Genomic DNA, 13,615 nt, shown 5'->3' on the forward strand with positions numbered 1-13,615 from the left:
TTCATTAAAATGTAGAGAGAGAAAAAGATCGTGTTCTGAAGAGTAAGTGTTTTGCCTCAAAAGAGGGCATAATAATTGAAGTCATTGAAACCAAGAATTTTATCTTGGTACTAGAAAAGCCAGTTTTTCAGTATATCAATAAGATGAGTTCATAGTCTCAAAAGTAAAGAAACGTAATAGACACTGGTGAGAAGAAGGGCAAATATCTATTTCCAGGTAAATTCAGTGGGACATGAAAGAGTTTCCAGAAGGTTTGTTTTTCGATGAGAAATAAACTTGAGTGCTATCAGAGTGAAGATTTCTCTAAATGACGACCTATGGGAAAGAAAATAATATTGGCCTCAGGCCATGCGAGAAATGCCTATTTGTCTTCTTTATAGGGCAGAAGTCTAAGCATCTAAAAGGGAGTCCCATGATGGCAGGTGAAGCCCACAACAGCTCTGGGTTGCCTCCCTTCATCTTGACAGGACTGCCAGGGCTGGAGACCTCTCAGCATTGGTTGTTTCTGCTCCTTGGCGTACTCTACACCATCTCCATAGTGGGCAATGCCCTGATACTTTTCATCATCAAAGAAGAACAGAGTCTGCACCAGCCCATGTACTACTTCCTGTCTCTGCTGTCAATCAATGACCTGGGTGTGTCGTTCTCCACACTGCCCACAGTCCTGGCTGTGTTTTGCTTCCACTTAAGAGAAATCAGTTTTAATTCTTGTATGTCTCAAATGTTCTTTATCCACCTCTTCTCTTTCACGGAGTCTGGAATCCTGTTGACCATGAGCTTTGATCGTTATGTAGCCATCTGTAACCCACTGCGCTACTCCACAGTGCTCACTGATGCCCGGGTGGTATGGATGGGCATGTGTGTTTTTCTTCGAAGTTGTTGCATGATTTTCCCATTACCTTTCCTCCTGAAGAGGTTGCCCTTCTGCAAGGCTAATGTGCTCTCCCATGCCTACTGTCTTCATCCAGATCTGATTCGCCTGCCCTGTGGTGATATCACCATTAATAACATATTTGGTCTCTTCATAGTCATCTCTACCTTTGGACTTGATTCTGCTCTCATTCTCCTCTCTTATGTGCTCATACTTCACCCTGTACTGGCTATTGCCTCTCAGGAAGAAAGGTTGAAGACCCTAAACACGTGTGTGTCACATCTGTGTGCTGTGCTAATCTTTTATGTGCCCATGGTAGGTGTGTCCATGGCTGCTCGTTATGGGAGGCATGCCTCACGGTATGTGCATACACTTCTGTCTCTTGCTTATCTGTTTGTTCCTCCAATGCTCAACCCTGTTATCTATTCCATCAAAACCAAGGAGATTCGTAGAAGGCTTTCCAAAATCCTGCTGGGGACCAAGTTTTGAGCTGGAGAAGGAAAGGTCAGTGTTGCTTACCCTGACTGCACTGCCTTGTTCTCTGAAGACATGCTTTGACGTGGATTTTTTGTTTGTTTGTTTGTTTGTTTTTGTTTTTGGAGACAGGAATAGGGTTTCTCTGTAGCTTTGGAGCCTACCCTGAAACTAGCTCTTGTAGACCTGGCTGGCCTGGAACTCACAGAGACTCGCCTGCCTCTGCCTTCCAAGTGCTGGGCCTAAAGGCTTGTGCTACAACCATCCAGTTTGACCTGGAATTTTAACCTCTGTCTCTGTCTCTCTCTGTCTCTGTCTCTCTCATATTTTTAATTGGGATTCTTGCTATCAGATGTTGTATGTATGATAGCATCATTGTGGTTACAGTTCACACCAACAGGCTTCTGATCCCAGCACTCGGGAGGCAGAGGCAGGCGGATCTCTGGGAGTTCGAGGCCAGCCTGGTCTACAAGAGCTAGTTCCGGGACAGGCACCAAAGCTACAGAGAAACCCTGTCTCAAAAACCAAAAAAAAAAAAAAATTGTCATAATGAGAATTAGATTGTTTTTCCCAGAGTTTAGTCAAGAGACATTAAATTTTTTGTTTCTTTTTTTCCTTATCACAATGCACACAAAATATGCATAAATATTTTATACAGTATGGCATCCATCTGGCCTTTAGGACTAGATAAATATTATTTCATATAAATCATATTGAAAGTTCTCACATTTAGTAATTTTGAAATTCAACTAAACTTTTTATTACTGTTTAAATCATATGTAATTTTATGTATGGTATCCATTAATAAAAGAATTGAAATGTTAAGAATGTTGTGTAACAAAATACATGCATTAAGCAGGATGATGATTTGATTTAGGAGATGACAAAATAATGTACTACTTTATGCTATAGATGCTTTAAAGAAGCTAATCAGTGGGTATGAAAAAGAGGAAAATTTATTTAGTTTCACCTTTAATAAACTTTAAGATTAGTCCAATTTCTAGAAAAGGCAACCCAATTTAAAATGAAACTTCGACATTATATGTCTTCCCATGCCTGCAATGTAGTGTGTGTGTGTGTGTGTGTGTGTGTGTGTGTGTGTGAGAGAGAGAGAGAGAGAGAGAGAGAGAGAGAGGAGAAACTGTAGAGAATATATATATATGTTTTATAAACACATATATACGTGGAGTACAAAGTGATATTGTTTCATCTCTCAAGTTGCTGCCCCTATTTCAGCCCCCTTAATAACATAGACTACATACATGATAGAATTAAAGTGCACCATGTTTTTAGAAATCTCTCAGTGTACTTTCTCATAATAGCAATATAGTGAAAGGTATGTGTAGGAAATTGTAGATTTAAAGGAATATCTCCTTCATAAACCTAGGCAATGTTTAGATGCACATTTTCCTAATTCATGATTTCTTGTTAAAATGTATTTTTAATTTCCCTGCAGATGATGATGGGCTGCTTTCTCTCAGTCTTTGAGTCTCTCACTTATCTCAATTATTTGTGACTTTCATTCTCCAAGTGGAAATTCTGTTTCTAAGGGGACACATATTGAAGTTATTTTTATCAGAAACATCCAAAAGCACTAAAAAGCATCACTATCATAAAGTGAGTAATTTTTGTTTTACAATATTTTATTAATTCTTTGAGAATTAATATATACACACAATGCGTTTTGATAATATTCATCCCTCTAACTTCTCAATATTCCCTAGGTTTTCCCTCTAACTCCTCCCAGATCCGTTCACCATCCCAACCCTCTCTCAACTTCATGTCTCCTTTAAAAACAGATTTTTATTTTTATTTGAGGATTTTTTACATGGGAACACTGTATTTGTATTATTTCCACCCTTCACCTTTCAATTCCTCCTGTGTCTCTCCAACTACCCCCTTTTGAGTTATGACCGCATCTACACACACACACACACACACACACACACACACACACACATATTGTACACATATAGGTACACACACGTACATACACTTCTGACTGAATCTAATTAGTGCTACTCTTGTTTGCTTTTGCTTTGGATTCATTGCTTAGGATTGGGGTCGCAACCCTGAAAACATGAATGCATACACAAATATTGGTTCTCTCTACCTCAGCTGCCATTAACTGCTTGAGGCTCTTCATCTACAGGAAGGTGAAAAAATATTCCTTCATCCAAGTTTGAATGTTTATACCTGTTGTCTTTTCAGGAGGTGTTTTGCTGGCAAATATTTTTTTGAGAATTCCTGAGAATGACTTGCCCGTCCAGCAAAGACAGTATTGTACAACCACTGCCCTTATACTCATTCACTTACAATATTTTCACCCCCTTTCTATGATGCTCCCAAAGCTTGAGCTGTAGCAGTTGCATCATCAATGTCCCATTTGACTCTGGGAACCCTATGGTCACTTATTCTCTGCATTTTGACCAGTTGTGTGGATCTCTCTAGAAATATCTATCTCCCTCAACAAGGTCGAGAACCAGCCTTGACAAATTACCACTTGCCAGGGTAGAGGTATGGGGATAGAAATACAAGTAAGAGTATGAAGACACAAAAATAATAAGTCAGAAAACATAGAATATTACTGGTAGAGAGTTTCAGTGAATACTAAGATTAACCACATTTAATTTCCAATTGCTTAAAATACCCCTGACCCCAAAGGTAGGAGTAAGATAAAAAACTGCATTCACATGATACAAGGAAATGAACAGACCAGTTGAAGTTTGTGGGCTACATCCATAGTTAAACATTCTGTTGCTAGAACAAAACAAGTCACTTTCACAACCTAGACCAAGACATTCTTTAGGCAAACCACTCTCTAGGTGGAATGCAATGTTATCTCCTTAAGGGAATTGGAGCTTTAGTTGGATCCTTAGATTTTTGTTTGAGATAGAAACGTATCTGTGTCTGTAAACCTGAAATACAAGGTCTGGATATTAGCCACACCTGTTGACAATAACCTTGAGAAAGCAGAACTCTCTGATCTAAATCTAGGTGGGACCTTTGTTTGAGGTAGAAACACAATAACCTTGAAGGACTAGAGGTAACTTTCAACTCTCTGACCTTTGGTCAAGGTGGAAATAGGCTCTCATTTTTGAGCCTCCTCAAACAAGATGCTTTTTTGATGAGAGGTGAGAATTGCAATTATCCATGGGTATAAGAATAAGTGTTTTGAAGTTAGTTGGAAACTGTATCATGTTGGTTATACAGTAGTTCTAGGTTTTTTTCTAGGGCCCATGGTCATTTTAGCTATGAGTTTGTAAATTTGTTGATTGTACCAGGCAGGAGTTCCCTCCAGTTGAGCAAGCAAAGACAGTTGTTGGTTGCACTGAAGATGCAAGTGCTGCTAGGTATATTTTTCAGGTCTTGATATGCTTGAGGTTTTCAGTCTTCAGAGGTAGCTAGCACCGTTGATAGCTTTTCTCACTTGACACCTTTCATAGCACCTTCCAAGTATTGTATGAGCTAGCCTTCAGGCAGGAGACTTCCAGATCAGTCTCAGCTTGATTTCTCCAACTCCTCTGCCTCAAGTAAGAAGTATCTTCAGCAATAATATCTTACCTTGATGTGCTGGCAGGCAACCAAGAACAACAGCAACAGTTTATATATTTTGGTGTGTGTGCACCTTGTAGTCTACCCTGATAAACAGCATGGACGGAACATTTTCTTGACCGATACTGGGTTTTTGTTAGATAGCCTATAGCTCTGTATCTATATGGTGTGTGTGCCTGTGTGTATGTGTGTGTATTATCCCACTGTGAGAACATAACTGTATTAAAACTGTGTATATAAGCTATAAATGTATTTAAAGTTAGCATGTAAAATAATATGTTTCCCTAGGCCTTTCCTAAGCATCCTTAGTGCTATTTATCCTGTTTTCTTTCATCCTATTATTCTCTTATTCTTCCCAGTTAAGAATCCCTTCATTTCCCAGTATTCCCTTTCTTAACTCCTTTTTCCTCACCTCTCCAGAGCTCTTCCCCCTCCCCCAATGGGCCTTTTCTCCTTTCCAGGTTTATGTAGTTACTCCAAGCTACACAAAAACCTAAAGATTCAGATCTAGGATCTGCAAATAAAAGATAATCTAAGACATTTGTCTTTCTGGGCCTTGATTACTTTATTCTGAACATTATTTTTAAGTTCCATCCATTTATGTGCAAATTTTATTCTTCTTTACAGCTGAATAGAATCCCAGTGTGTGTATATCCCACATTTTCATTATCCGTTCATCAGCTGACAGCTTTGTAGGCTGGTTCTGTTTCCATTCTCTTGCGAGTAAAGCAGCGTAGGCACTGAACACAAATGTGCAAGCACCAGGGATCATGAGGTGTCGCCTTTTAGGCACTATCTGAAAGCCTTGAGAAATGTGAATCGCTGGTTTATATTTCGATCCCCATGAACACAGCTTTCCTTTAGTCATTTTCTCTTGCTGTTGTTGCGGAAATAACACTTGTTTTCTCTTTGATTTTAAATAGGAAATAAAAGGAGAAACAACTCATTTTTTGTCAGTTCCATTCATTTCCATCTGCTATTGGAAATGAGAAAAAATCCCACTAATTAATTTCCAATGATGATAATAGAGAGACTTTGTGTAGACTGTTTACTTCCTTGTTGACACCTATACTTTTGAGTGGTGATTGTTCTATTCCTTTGACACATGTACTTTGTAATGTTATTTAATGTTGAAAGGAAAACAAGCTGTGATTTCTAGTGCCACAGGTTCAATTCAGTACATAAAACAACATACCTGTTCATTTGTACATTTTATTGATACATATTCATTGTACATACAGGTGAATTTCATAACGATACTTGTATAAAAGTAGGCCATAAGTGTATTTTGAAAATACTCTCTCCTCCCTTTTCTTTATGCTCCTCCATTGAGTCAATGCTCATTATTTCAGATTTGTCTTTAGTTTCATGTCCTATATACACATTTTATATATCTATACAAAATATATTCACAAACAAAAGAAAACATGATCATTTTATTTCTGAGATTGACTTAGTTTAACAGTCTATTTTTCAGTTGTATTAATTTTCCTGCTAATGACATATCTTCATCATTTTCTACAGATTAATGAAGATTTCTCCCTTCCTTCCTCCCCCATCTCATATATATCAATCATATTATCTTTATCCATTCATAGGCATATTCCATATCTTTGCTATTGTAAATAGGGATTCAATAAATAGATGTGCAATCATCTCCATGCTATGCTCATTTTGTCCTTCTAAAGGTCCAAACCATAGGAAATAAGTTAAATGTTCTTAAACATTAGAGGAGTACAATTTGGAAGAATGGGGTTCCACTTCACCCAGTCAGAATGACTGATACTAGAAAACAAGTAGCAAATGTATAAGAGGCTGTGGGGAACCCTTACATGCTTCTGGGGGGAGCATGTAATTTAGTGTAGGCACTATGGAAATCAGTACAGAGGTTCCTCAAAATATGAAATTTAACTATCAGGTGGCCTTTCTCTGCCACTCTTGGGTATACCTAAAAAACTCTAATTCAACTGCATTGTATAGCAACAGTCTTCTAAAAAAGTCAACTTTTGAGAAATTGTTTTTCAGATCTTCAATGATTTTTTTAAATTAAAAAGAAGCCATATTTGAAATTCTAATGGATATGTACTAAACTCCAGAAAGCAATGCATTAGTGAATGAAATTCTGTGGTGAGTGGACCAGTTCTGACCCTTTGTGATTACTTTCTTGATGATGTCCTTCAAATTTCATTTTAGTTCATATCAGTGCTTTTAGTTGTTGATAGTATATGTTTACTTATACACAGCCACAATTTTTATCTTAGATATAAATTTTATATTTAAAATTAAATTCTCAGGTGTAAGACAGTTCAATAGTTTTATAATTCCAATAAGGAAAATTTCATTATATAAAATTATATTTAAATATAATTAGCATAAAAGGGTTTAAAATACGTGCCTTTCTGTTACCCTAACTTCTTTACTGAACAATCTAGTATTTATCTTTTTTTTTTTTTTTTTTTTTTTGGTTTTTCGAGACAGGGTTTCTCTGTGGTTTTTGGAGCCTGTCCTGGAACTAGCTCTTGTAGACCAGGCTGGTCTCGAACTCACAGAGATCCGCCTGCCTCTGCCTCCCGAGTGCTGGGATTAAAGGCGTGCGCCACCACCGCCCGGCTCTAGTATTTATCTTAAGTGAAGAAAATGAATTCATAAGATTTCTTCATTGATGTATACTTGGGTGGCGTACATGTTTACTTCGTTGGTGTATGCTTGAGTGGAGTACATGTTCACTCTTTTATCCTCTAGCTCTGATAAGGGCATGGACAGTGAAGATGATTTGGATGTGCATCAGGATAATTTACATCCAAATCCTGATGTTGTAAATCATCATAATTTGCTATTCAGCAAACTTTTCAGCCTGAGTCTCTATTTCTCCCTTATAAAGTTTGGTTGTGGTATATGACAGCCCAGAACTCTTCTAATTTTAACACTTTCAATTAAATTTATGTCTTAGAAGTCAATCTGTGTTCAGAGAAAACTGGTCTTTCTACTATTCAGCTTCATTGCTGGGGAGAAAAATTAGCAAGTTTTCCAACAGTTTCAAATCTCTTGCTGTGTGATTTGGATTATAAATGCTCAAATCTATGGGAATTTGTCCTTCACTTTACAAATAAGAAATCCAAAAACCAAAAGAATTAAATAAACTTAATGGCATTAATTCAAGAAGGAACTCAGTTTTTAGAATGTATTTTTAAATTTATTTTTTTAATTTTCATTTTATGTGCGTGAATGTTTTGTCTGCACGTATGTACGCATGCCATGTGTGTACCTGGTACCCATGCACACAAGAAGAGGCCATTGGATCTCATGTGGCTGGAGTTACAGATGGTCATGAAGCTGCTCTATGGGTGTCGGCACTAAACTAGGGTCATTTTTAATTGCTGAACCATTCTGAGGAAGCTAGCTTTGAATATAGGTCTGGCCACATGGCAAAAAATTGTCAAGCAGATTCTTGTCTTTGAAGACTTAACAGTTAGTCAGGTGGCTGTCCAGACAGACTGGGAAGTTTTGTCCTGTTTCCTGACACCACATAACTAGACTTTTACTGGTCATGTTATTCCTTTCTTGAAATCTGTTTGAGTCATGGCACAGTTAACAGAAAAAAATCTCTCTTCTGAGAGTCAGGCGGAATCCATGGGTCTGGGGTTCTTCCCAGATCTGGTAGAGTTACAGGATAAACTGTTTCTGAGTCTCAGCTCCACCAAATGAAGAGCCGAACATGTGGATTGCTCCAGGATCACCCCGGCTTTTACTCTCAACTTCTTTGATACCTTTAGGTGGGAGAAACTACAGAGCACAGGGGAGCTCTGAGTTTTCACACTTCCGTTGCTCTGGCCAGCTCCCCAGGCTGTCCTAGCCAGGCCCAAGGGACCCTTAAGAGACAGCTTCATAGATCCCAGAGCAGGAAGTGAATCTAGACTAACACATAATGAAGAGCAGAGCTGTGTTCTGAGGATGTAGAGTGTTTGGCGTTGCTCCTCTGGGCAAGCATCTTGACCACCTCTTTTCTCATAGCTACTAGATAAACCCTGAAGATGAAAGTGAGAACCTTAGCCCTTCTCTCACAGGGATGCTCAGGGACTGCTTTCCTAACTCTGGGATCCTGATCTACCCTGAAGATGTAAGTGAGATTGTAGCCCTTCTCTCACAGGGATGCCCAGGGACAGCTTTCCTAACTCTCGGATTATGATCTCCACTGAAGATGTAAGTGGGGACCTTAGCCCTTCTCTCACAGGGATTCGCAGGGCCCGTATTCTGAAGTGACTAGCACACAGATTTCAGGAAAGGCTGCCAGTTCAGTATCTAGCTCTAAGAGATTGCGACCCCACTATTCTGTCCTGATTCTCCATTTACAGTACAGGTTCTCACATAGAGCCTCAGAGAGGCATCTAATTTGATTGTTGGGCATAAACAGTTTTGATTGGGATCAGTGCTTCAGTGTGAATAACTCCATTATTCTTATTAGGTGATTAGACATGAATGTTACAAAAGAAGAGAGCCTTTGATTGGGAAACTGGTAGGAATTAGGATAATAGTTTGGAGACAAGACCAGGTATTCTAACTCTCCAAGAATCTGGTTTCATTGCTACTTTATTATCTGTATTTATTCAGCATGTGACTTGCACTGGAGACCCAAATATTCACATTAAGTGATCTATTCTGTATTAATTTTCATATTATTTAAATGTAGAAACAATTTATTAGAAATTTAAATTTACAGTTGATATTTGGGAAAGTGAGTTCAGATTAATTTACTTGTATCAAGAATTTTACACTTAAAATGTAGGTGTTAATATATTGCTATTAAAGCAGTTTATCAATTTAATAATATTTTCAAAAGTTTAAAACTAGAACTAGTTATCTCTGAATCCTAGTTTGGGGATTTGTACATCAATTTACCTGCAGTGAGGATAAAATATGTGAGTGTACTCACACACATGCGTGTACTTGTGCGTATAAGCACAAATTTTATTATTCTATGAGGAAAAATAAAATTATGTCATTTTCAAGAAAATATATGTACTAAATACAATCATATTAAGTGAAATAAGTCACACAGGGCAAGGAAAATATTACATTATCTTTTTTAGTGGATTCCTTAGCCCATGTTGCAGGCTTTCAGATGCAACTGCTATGAATGTGGCCTGAACAGCATTTGTAAGCCCTTCAAATCAATACAGCATACAGTTCAGTTTGAGAATATTTGACCCAAGGAAACATATGAACATACAGAAAACAAAATCAAAAGCAACCAGGAGTGGCAGAGAGTGAGGATATTGAATTCCAGTGAATAAATGAGGGGCTCACACAACAGAGAGAAGATGAGTTATTGGGATATTTGAATTCAGGAGAAAGACAGACAGACAGCTTAGAATCTAGCCAAAAAGTGTCATAACTTTCATAGAAGAAAATAATTCAGCCTTAATGTATTAAGAACTGAATTCATTGAGCACTTGCTGTATGATAATGTCTAAAAACCAGAAGCAAAAAAGGCCAGGTCACACAGATGTAAGCATCTATATATAACCTGGCATAGGCAGAATAAAGAATAATGTTTTAAAAAGAGTCAAAGGAAGTCTCCTCAGAAAGGGAAAATTTCTTTCTACAACCTTCCTGGTGTTTGGTGTTGGAGTCTAGGCATCATTTCCCTCCTATCCTGAGACACTTCCTGGCCCCCCTCTTCACTTTTTCCATACCCTAATCTCACTTCACTCTGGTCTATCTCCCTACAGTTGTTGGGTAGCTACTCGGCAATCCTGATGAGGAGCTTCCAGACTAACACCTCAAGCACCCTTAGCTTCATACTCACGGGCTTTCCAGAGATGGAGAGTCTGGAGCACTGGCTGAGTGGCCTCCTGCTGCTGCTGTATGCTATCTCCATTGTAGGCAATGTCCTCATTCTCTTCATCATAAAGGAGGAACAGAGCTTGCACCAGCCAATGTACTACTTCCTGTCCCTCCTATCTGTCAATGACCTGGGGGTGTCCTTTTCTACTTTGCCCACAGTGCTGGCTTCTATGTGTTTTCATATTCCAGAGATTGCTTTTGATGCCTGCTTGGCCCAGATGTTCTTCATACACTTTTTTTCCTGGACAGAGTCTGGCATTCTGCTGGCCATGAGTTTTGACAGGTATGTGGCCATCTGTAACCCTTTGCACTATTCCTCAGTACTCACTGACGCTCGTGTGGCCCACATGGGTATGTCTATTGTTGTCCGCAGCTTCTGCATGGTCTTTCCACTTCCTTTCCTACTGAAGAGGCTGCCCTTCTGTAAGGCCAATGTTCTGACTCATTCCTACTGCTTGCACCCAGACCTGATACGCCTACCTTGTGGAGATACGACCATCAATAGCATGTATGGGCTGTTTATTGTCATCTCTGCCTTTGGTATAGATTCAGTGCTCATCCTTCTCTCCTATGTGCTCATTCTGCGCTGTGTGCTGGCCATTGCCTCCCGAGAAGAGAGACTCAAGACACTCAACACATGTGTGTCACACATTTCTGCTGTACTCATCTTCTATGTGCCCATGATTAGTGTGTCAATGGTCCACAGATTTGTAAAGCATGCCCCAGAGTATGTGCACAAGTTCACATCCCTGGTATATCTCTTTGTGCCTCCAATGCTCAATCCTATTATCTATTCCATCAAGACAAAGGAGATTCGCAGGAGGCTGCACAAGATGCTGTCAGGCACGAAGTTTTGATTGGAGATGCACTTTTTGGAATACCACATAGCTTAGGAATTTTTGTTTTTGTTGATGTTTGAATGTATCAAGATAGTCTGTGGACCTTTAAATATGTATATTTTTAGCTACATTTGGGAGTACGCATTGCTTACAAGACATAGCCTAGACTCAATCTGCAACTCAAAATACCATGTGACTAACTAATTAGTTCATAGTTTCCTGCAAATTAATTCTCTCCAATCAAACAAGAAAAAGGCTCTTGAATTAGATCTTGTTTGTTCCGATATACCACAAATACCTAAATTTTCCAGTAATATAAAAGTAAGTTCACTCATAAATATAATGTATACATACATACACACATATCTGATGTTATCTGGTAAAAGAAGAACTGTTTTGGATATCTTTAAACCTTAAACTTTCGAGTTATATAGTAGCAATTTGACCATGGTGACATGTGCTATCATCACTCAAGCATAACTAAGAGAACGATTAACTTTCTCCTAAGAAGCTAATAGGAACACTGAGTGGAAGATGAACTAATATTAGTGACTAGCGGATGAGGAAGTTCCCTTCATAAGCCACGGCAGTGTGGTCTACAGTCTACTGCCATATGTGTTTATGTTCTACAATGAGTAGTGCCTCCAAAAGACAACAGAGACCCATACAGATGCCAGGGAAATCACAGGATCACAGCGGTGAAAAGTCCGAAATCTTCTAAGATCCACAAATATGAGCACAATCCATATGACACAGGCACTGGTAGAATTAAGTACAGTGGGCTGGAGAATTCCACCAAACAGTGAACAGGGGATCTTGTAAGTCAAACTTGTAGAAGAGCAATGAAGAAATCAGATACTTTGGGAAGAAGTCTTTTAAAGGTAATATCTCTTTACATTTTCCTGGTAAGACGGTGAAATAAGTTTTAGAAAGCAAAGCTATGTGGGCGAAGTAATAGGACAGTGACCTACACAAAAGAGAGCATACACTTGCATTGTCCCTAAAGGCCCCCTTTGAATGCAATTAAGTGACAGAAATGTAAAATAAAAACCTACATATGACACAATGAAGGTAACAGAGATATAGATATGTTTATTTCCAACTATAGGCAAATATATTTCAAGAAGGAATTTGAGTAGAAGGATTTGCTACAGATTGATAAAACAAGGAGAGAAGCTTACTGGTTTCAAAGTCTCAGAGACATGAGATGTCTAAGTACTGTCATCATCGCCCCAAGTCTCTGCCAATCTCAAAGATGCTTATCAAATGAGCTCTTTTAAAAGAATGCACACTAAACCTGAAGTAAAGCACATTAAGTGAAAGAAAGAGGGCTCTGTGCAAGACAAAGAAGGCTCTGAAAGAGAGTAGCAGAAGAGTATAGGGAGTCAGGTAGAAGAGAGTGCTACAGTTTTGCAAGATGAAGGCTGGCTTGGAAGCAACAGCTGTAGATTAGGCTGGAGCAGAGATGAGGTGGGGCATCCTCCAGAGCACAGAACACATTCAGCTTGGACTCAGAAACATGCTACAGAAGAAACGGAAAACAAAACCAGCCAAAATTCTTCTCTCCCAAGAGTCTTTTGGGTCATTGCAGAAGCCAACTTTCTTAGTATTTGGAGAGAAAGAGGGAAAGAGAAGGCAATTCTATACCCATATATATGCATATATATACAGATCTACATATATACACATTTGCATATATACATGCAAATATGCAAAATGCCAAGGATGACAATGAACTTTTGGCTTTTAATTCATACTGCCAGGGTTGGTGTTCCCTCTTATCTCTCTTTCTGAAATTATGAACCATGTTTCTGAGTTCAGTATTTTTCAGATTTCTAAAGTTGAAATTTGTGACGAGCATGATGGTTTAGTAGGTAGAGGAGCTTGCACACAGACCTGATGACCTGGGTACAATCCCTGTATCCAACAAAGTTTGGTAGGACAGAACCAATTTCTGAGAGTTGTCCTCTGGCCTTTGTTCACCATGGCACTGATATGCTTGTGCTCACACACACACACACACACACACACA

At 38.7% G+C, this 13,615-nt stretch overlaps 2 protein-coding genes across 2 annotated transcripts; both read left to right on the forward strand.

The window, feature by feature from the left end:
- Positions 1 to 415: 415 nt before the first annotated feature.
- Positions 416 to 1,360, forward strand: LOC130880270 (olfactory receptor 51I2-like). Its single transcript, XM_057779226.1, has one exon. It carries the CDS (start codon positions 416 to 418, stop codon positions 1,358 to 1,360), a length of 945 nt encoding a protein of 314 aa, XP_057635209.1.
- Positions 1,361 to 10,656: 9,296 nt separating this feature from the next.
- On the forward strand, positions 10,657 to 11,601 carry LOC130880196 (olfactory receptor 51I2-like). The gene has a single exon (XM_057779132.1). It carries the CDS (start codon positions 10,657 to 10,659, stop codon positions 11,599 to 11,601), a length of 945 nt encoding a protein of 314 aa, XP_057635115.1.
- Positions 11,602 to 13,615: the final 2,014 nt, after the last annotated feature.

Source organism: Chionomys nivalis, chromosome 8 (assembly GCF_950005125.1).
Source record: "Chionomys nivalis chromosome 8, mChiNiv1.1, whole genome shotgun sequence".
NCBI classification, from domain to species: Eukaryota; Metazoa; Chordata; class Mammalia; order Rodentia; family Cricetidae; genus Chionomys; species Chionomys nivalis.

Excerpts from the sequence above, each read along its gene's own strand:
- LOC130880270 (XM_057779226.1), top strand. The coding sequence starts at position 416 with ATGGCAGGTGAAGCCCACAACAGCTCTGGGTTGCCTCCCTTCATCTTG.
- LOC130880196 (XM_057779132.1), top strand. The coding sequence starts at position 10,657 with ATGAGGAGCTTCCAGACTAACACCTCAAGCACCCTTAGCTTCATACTC.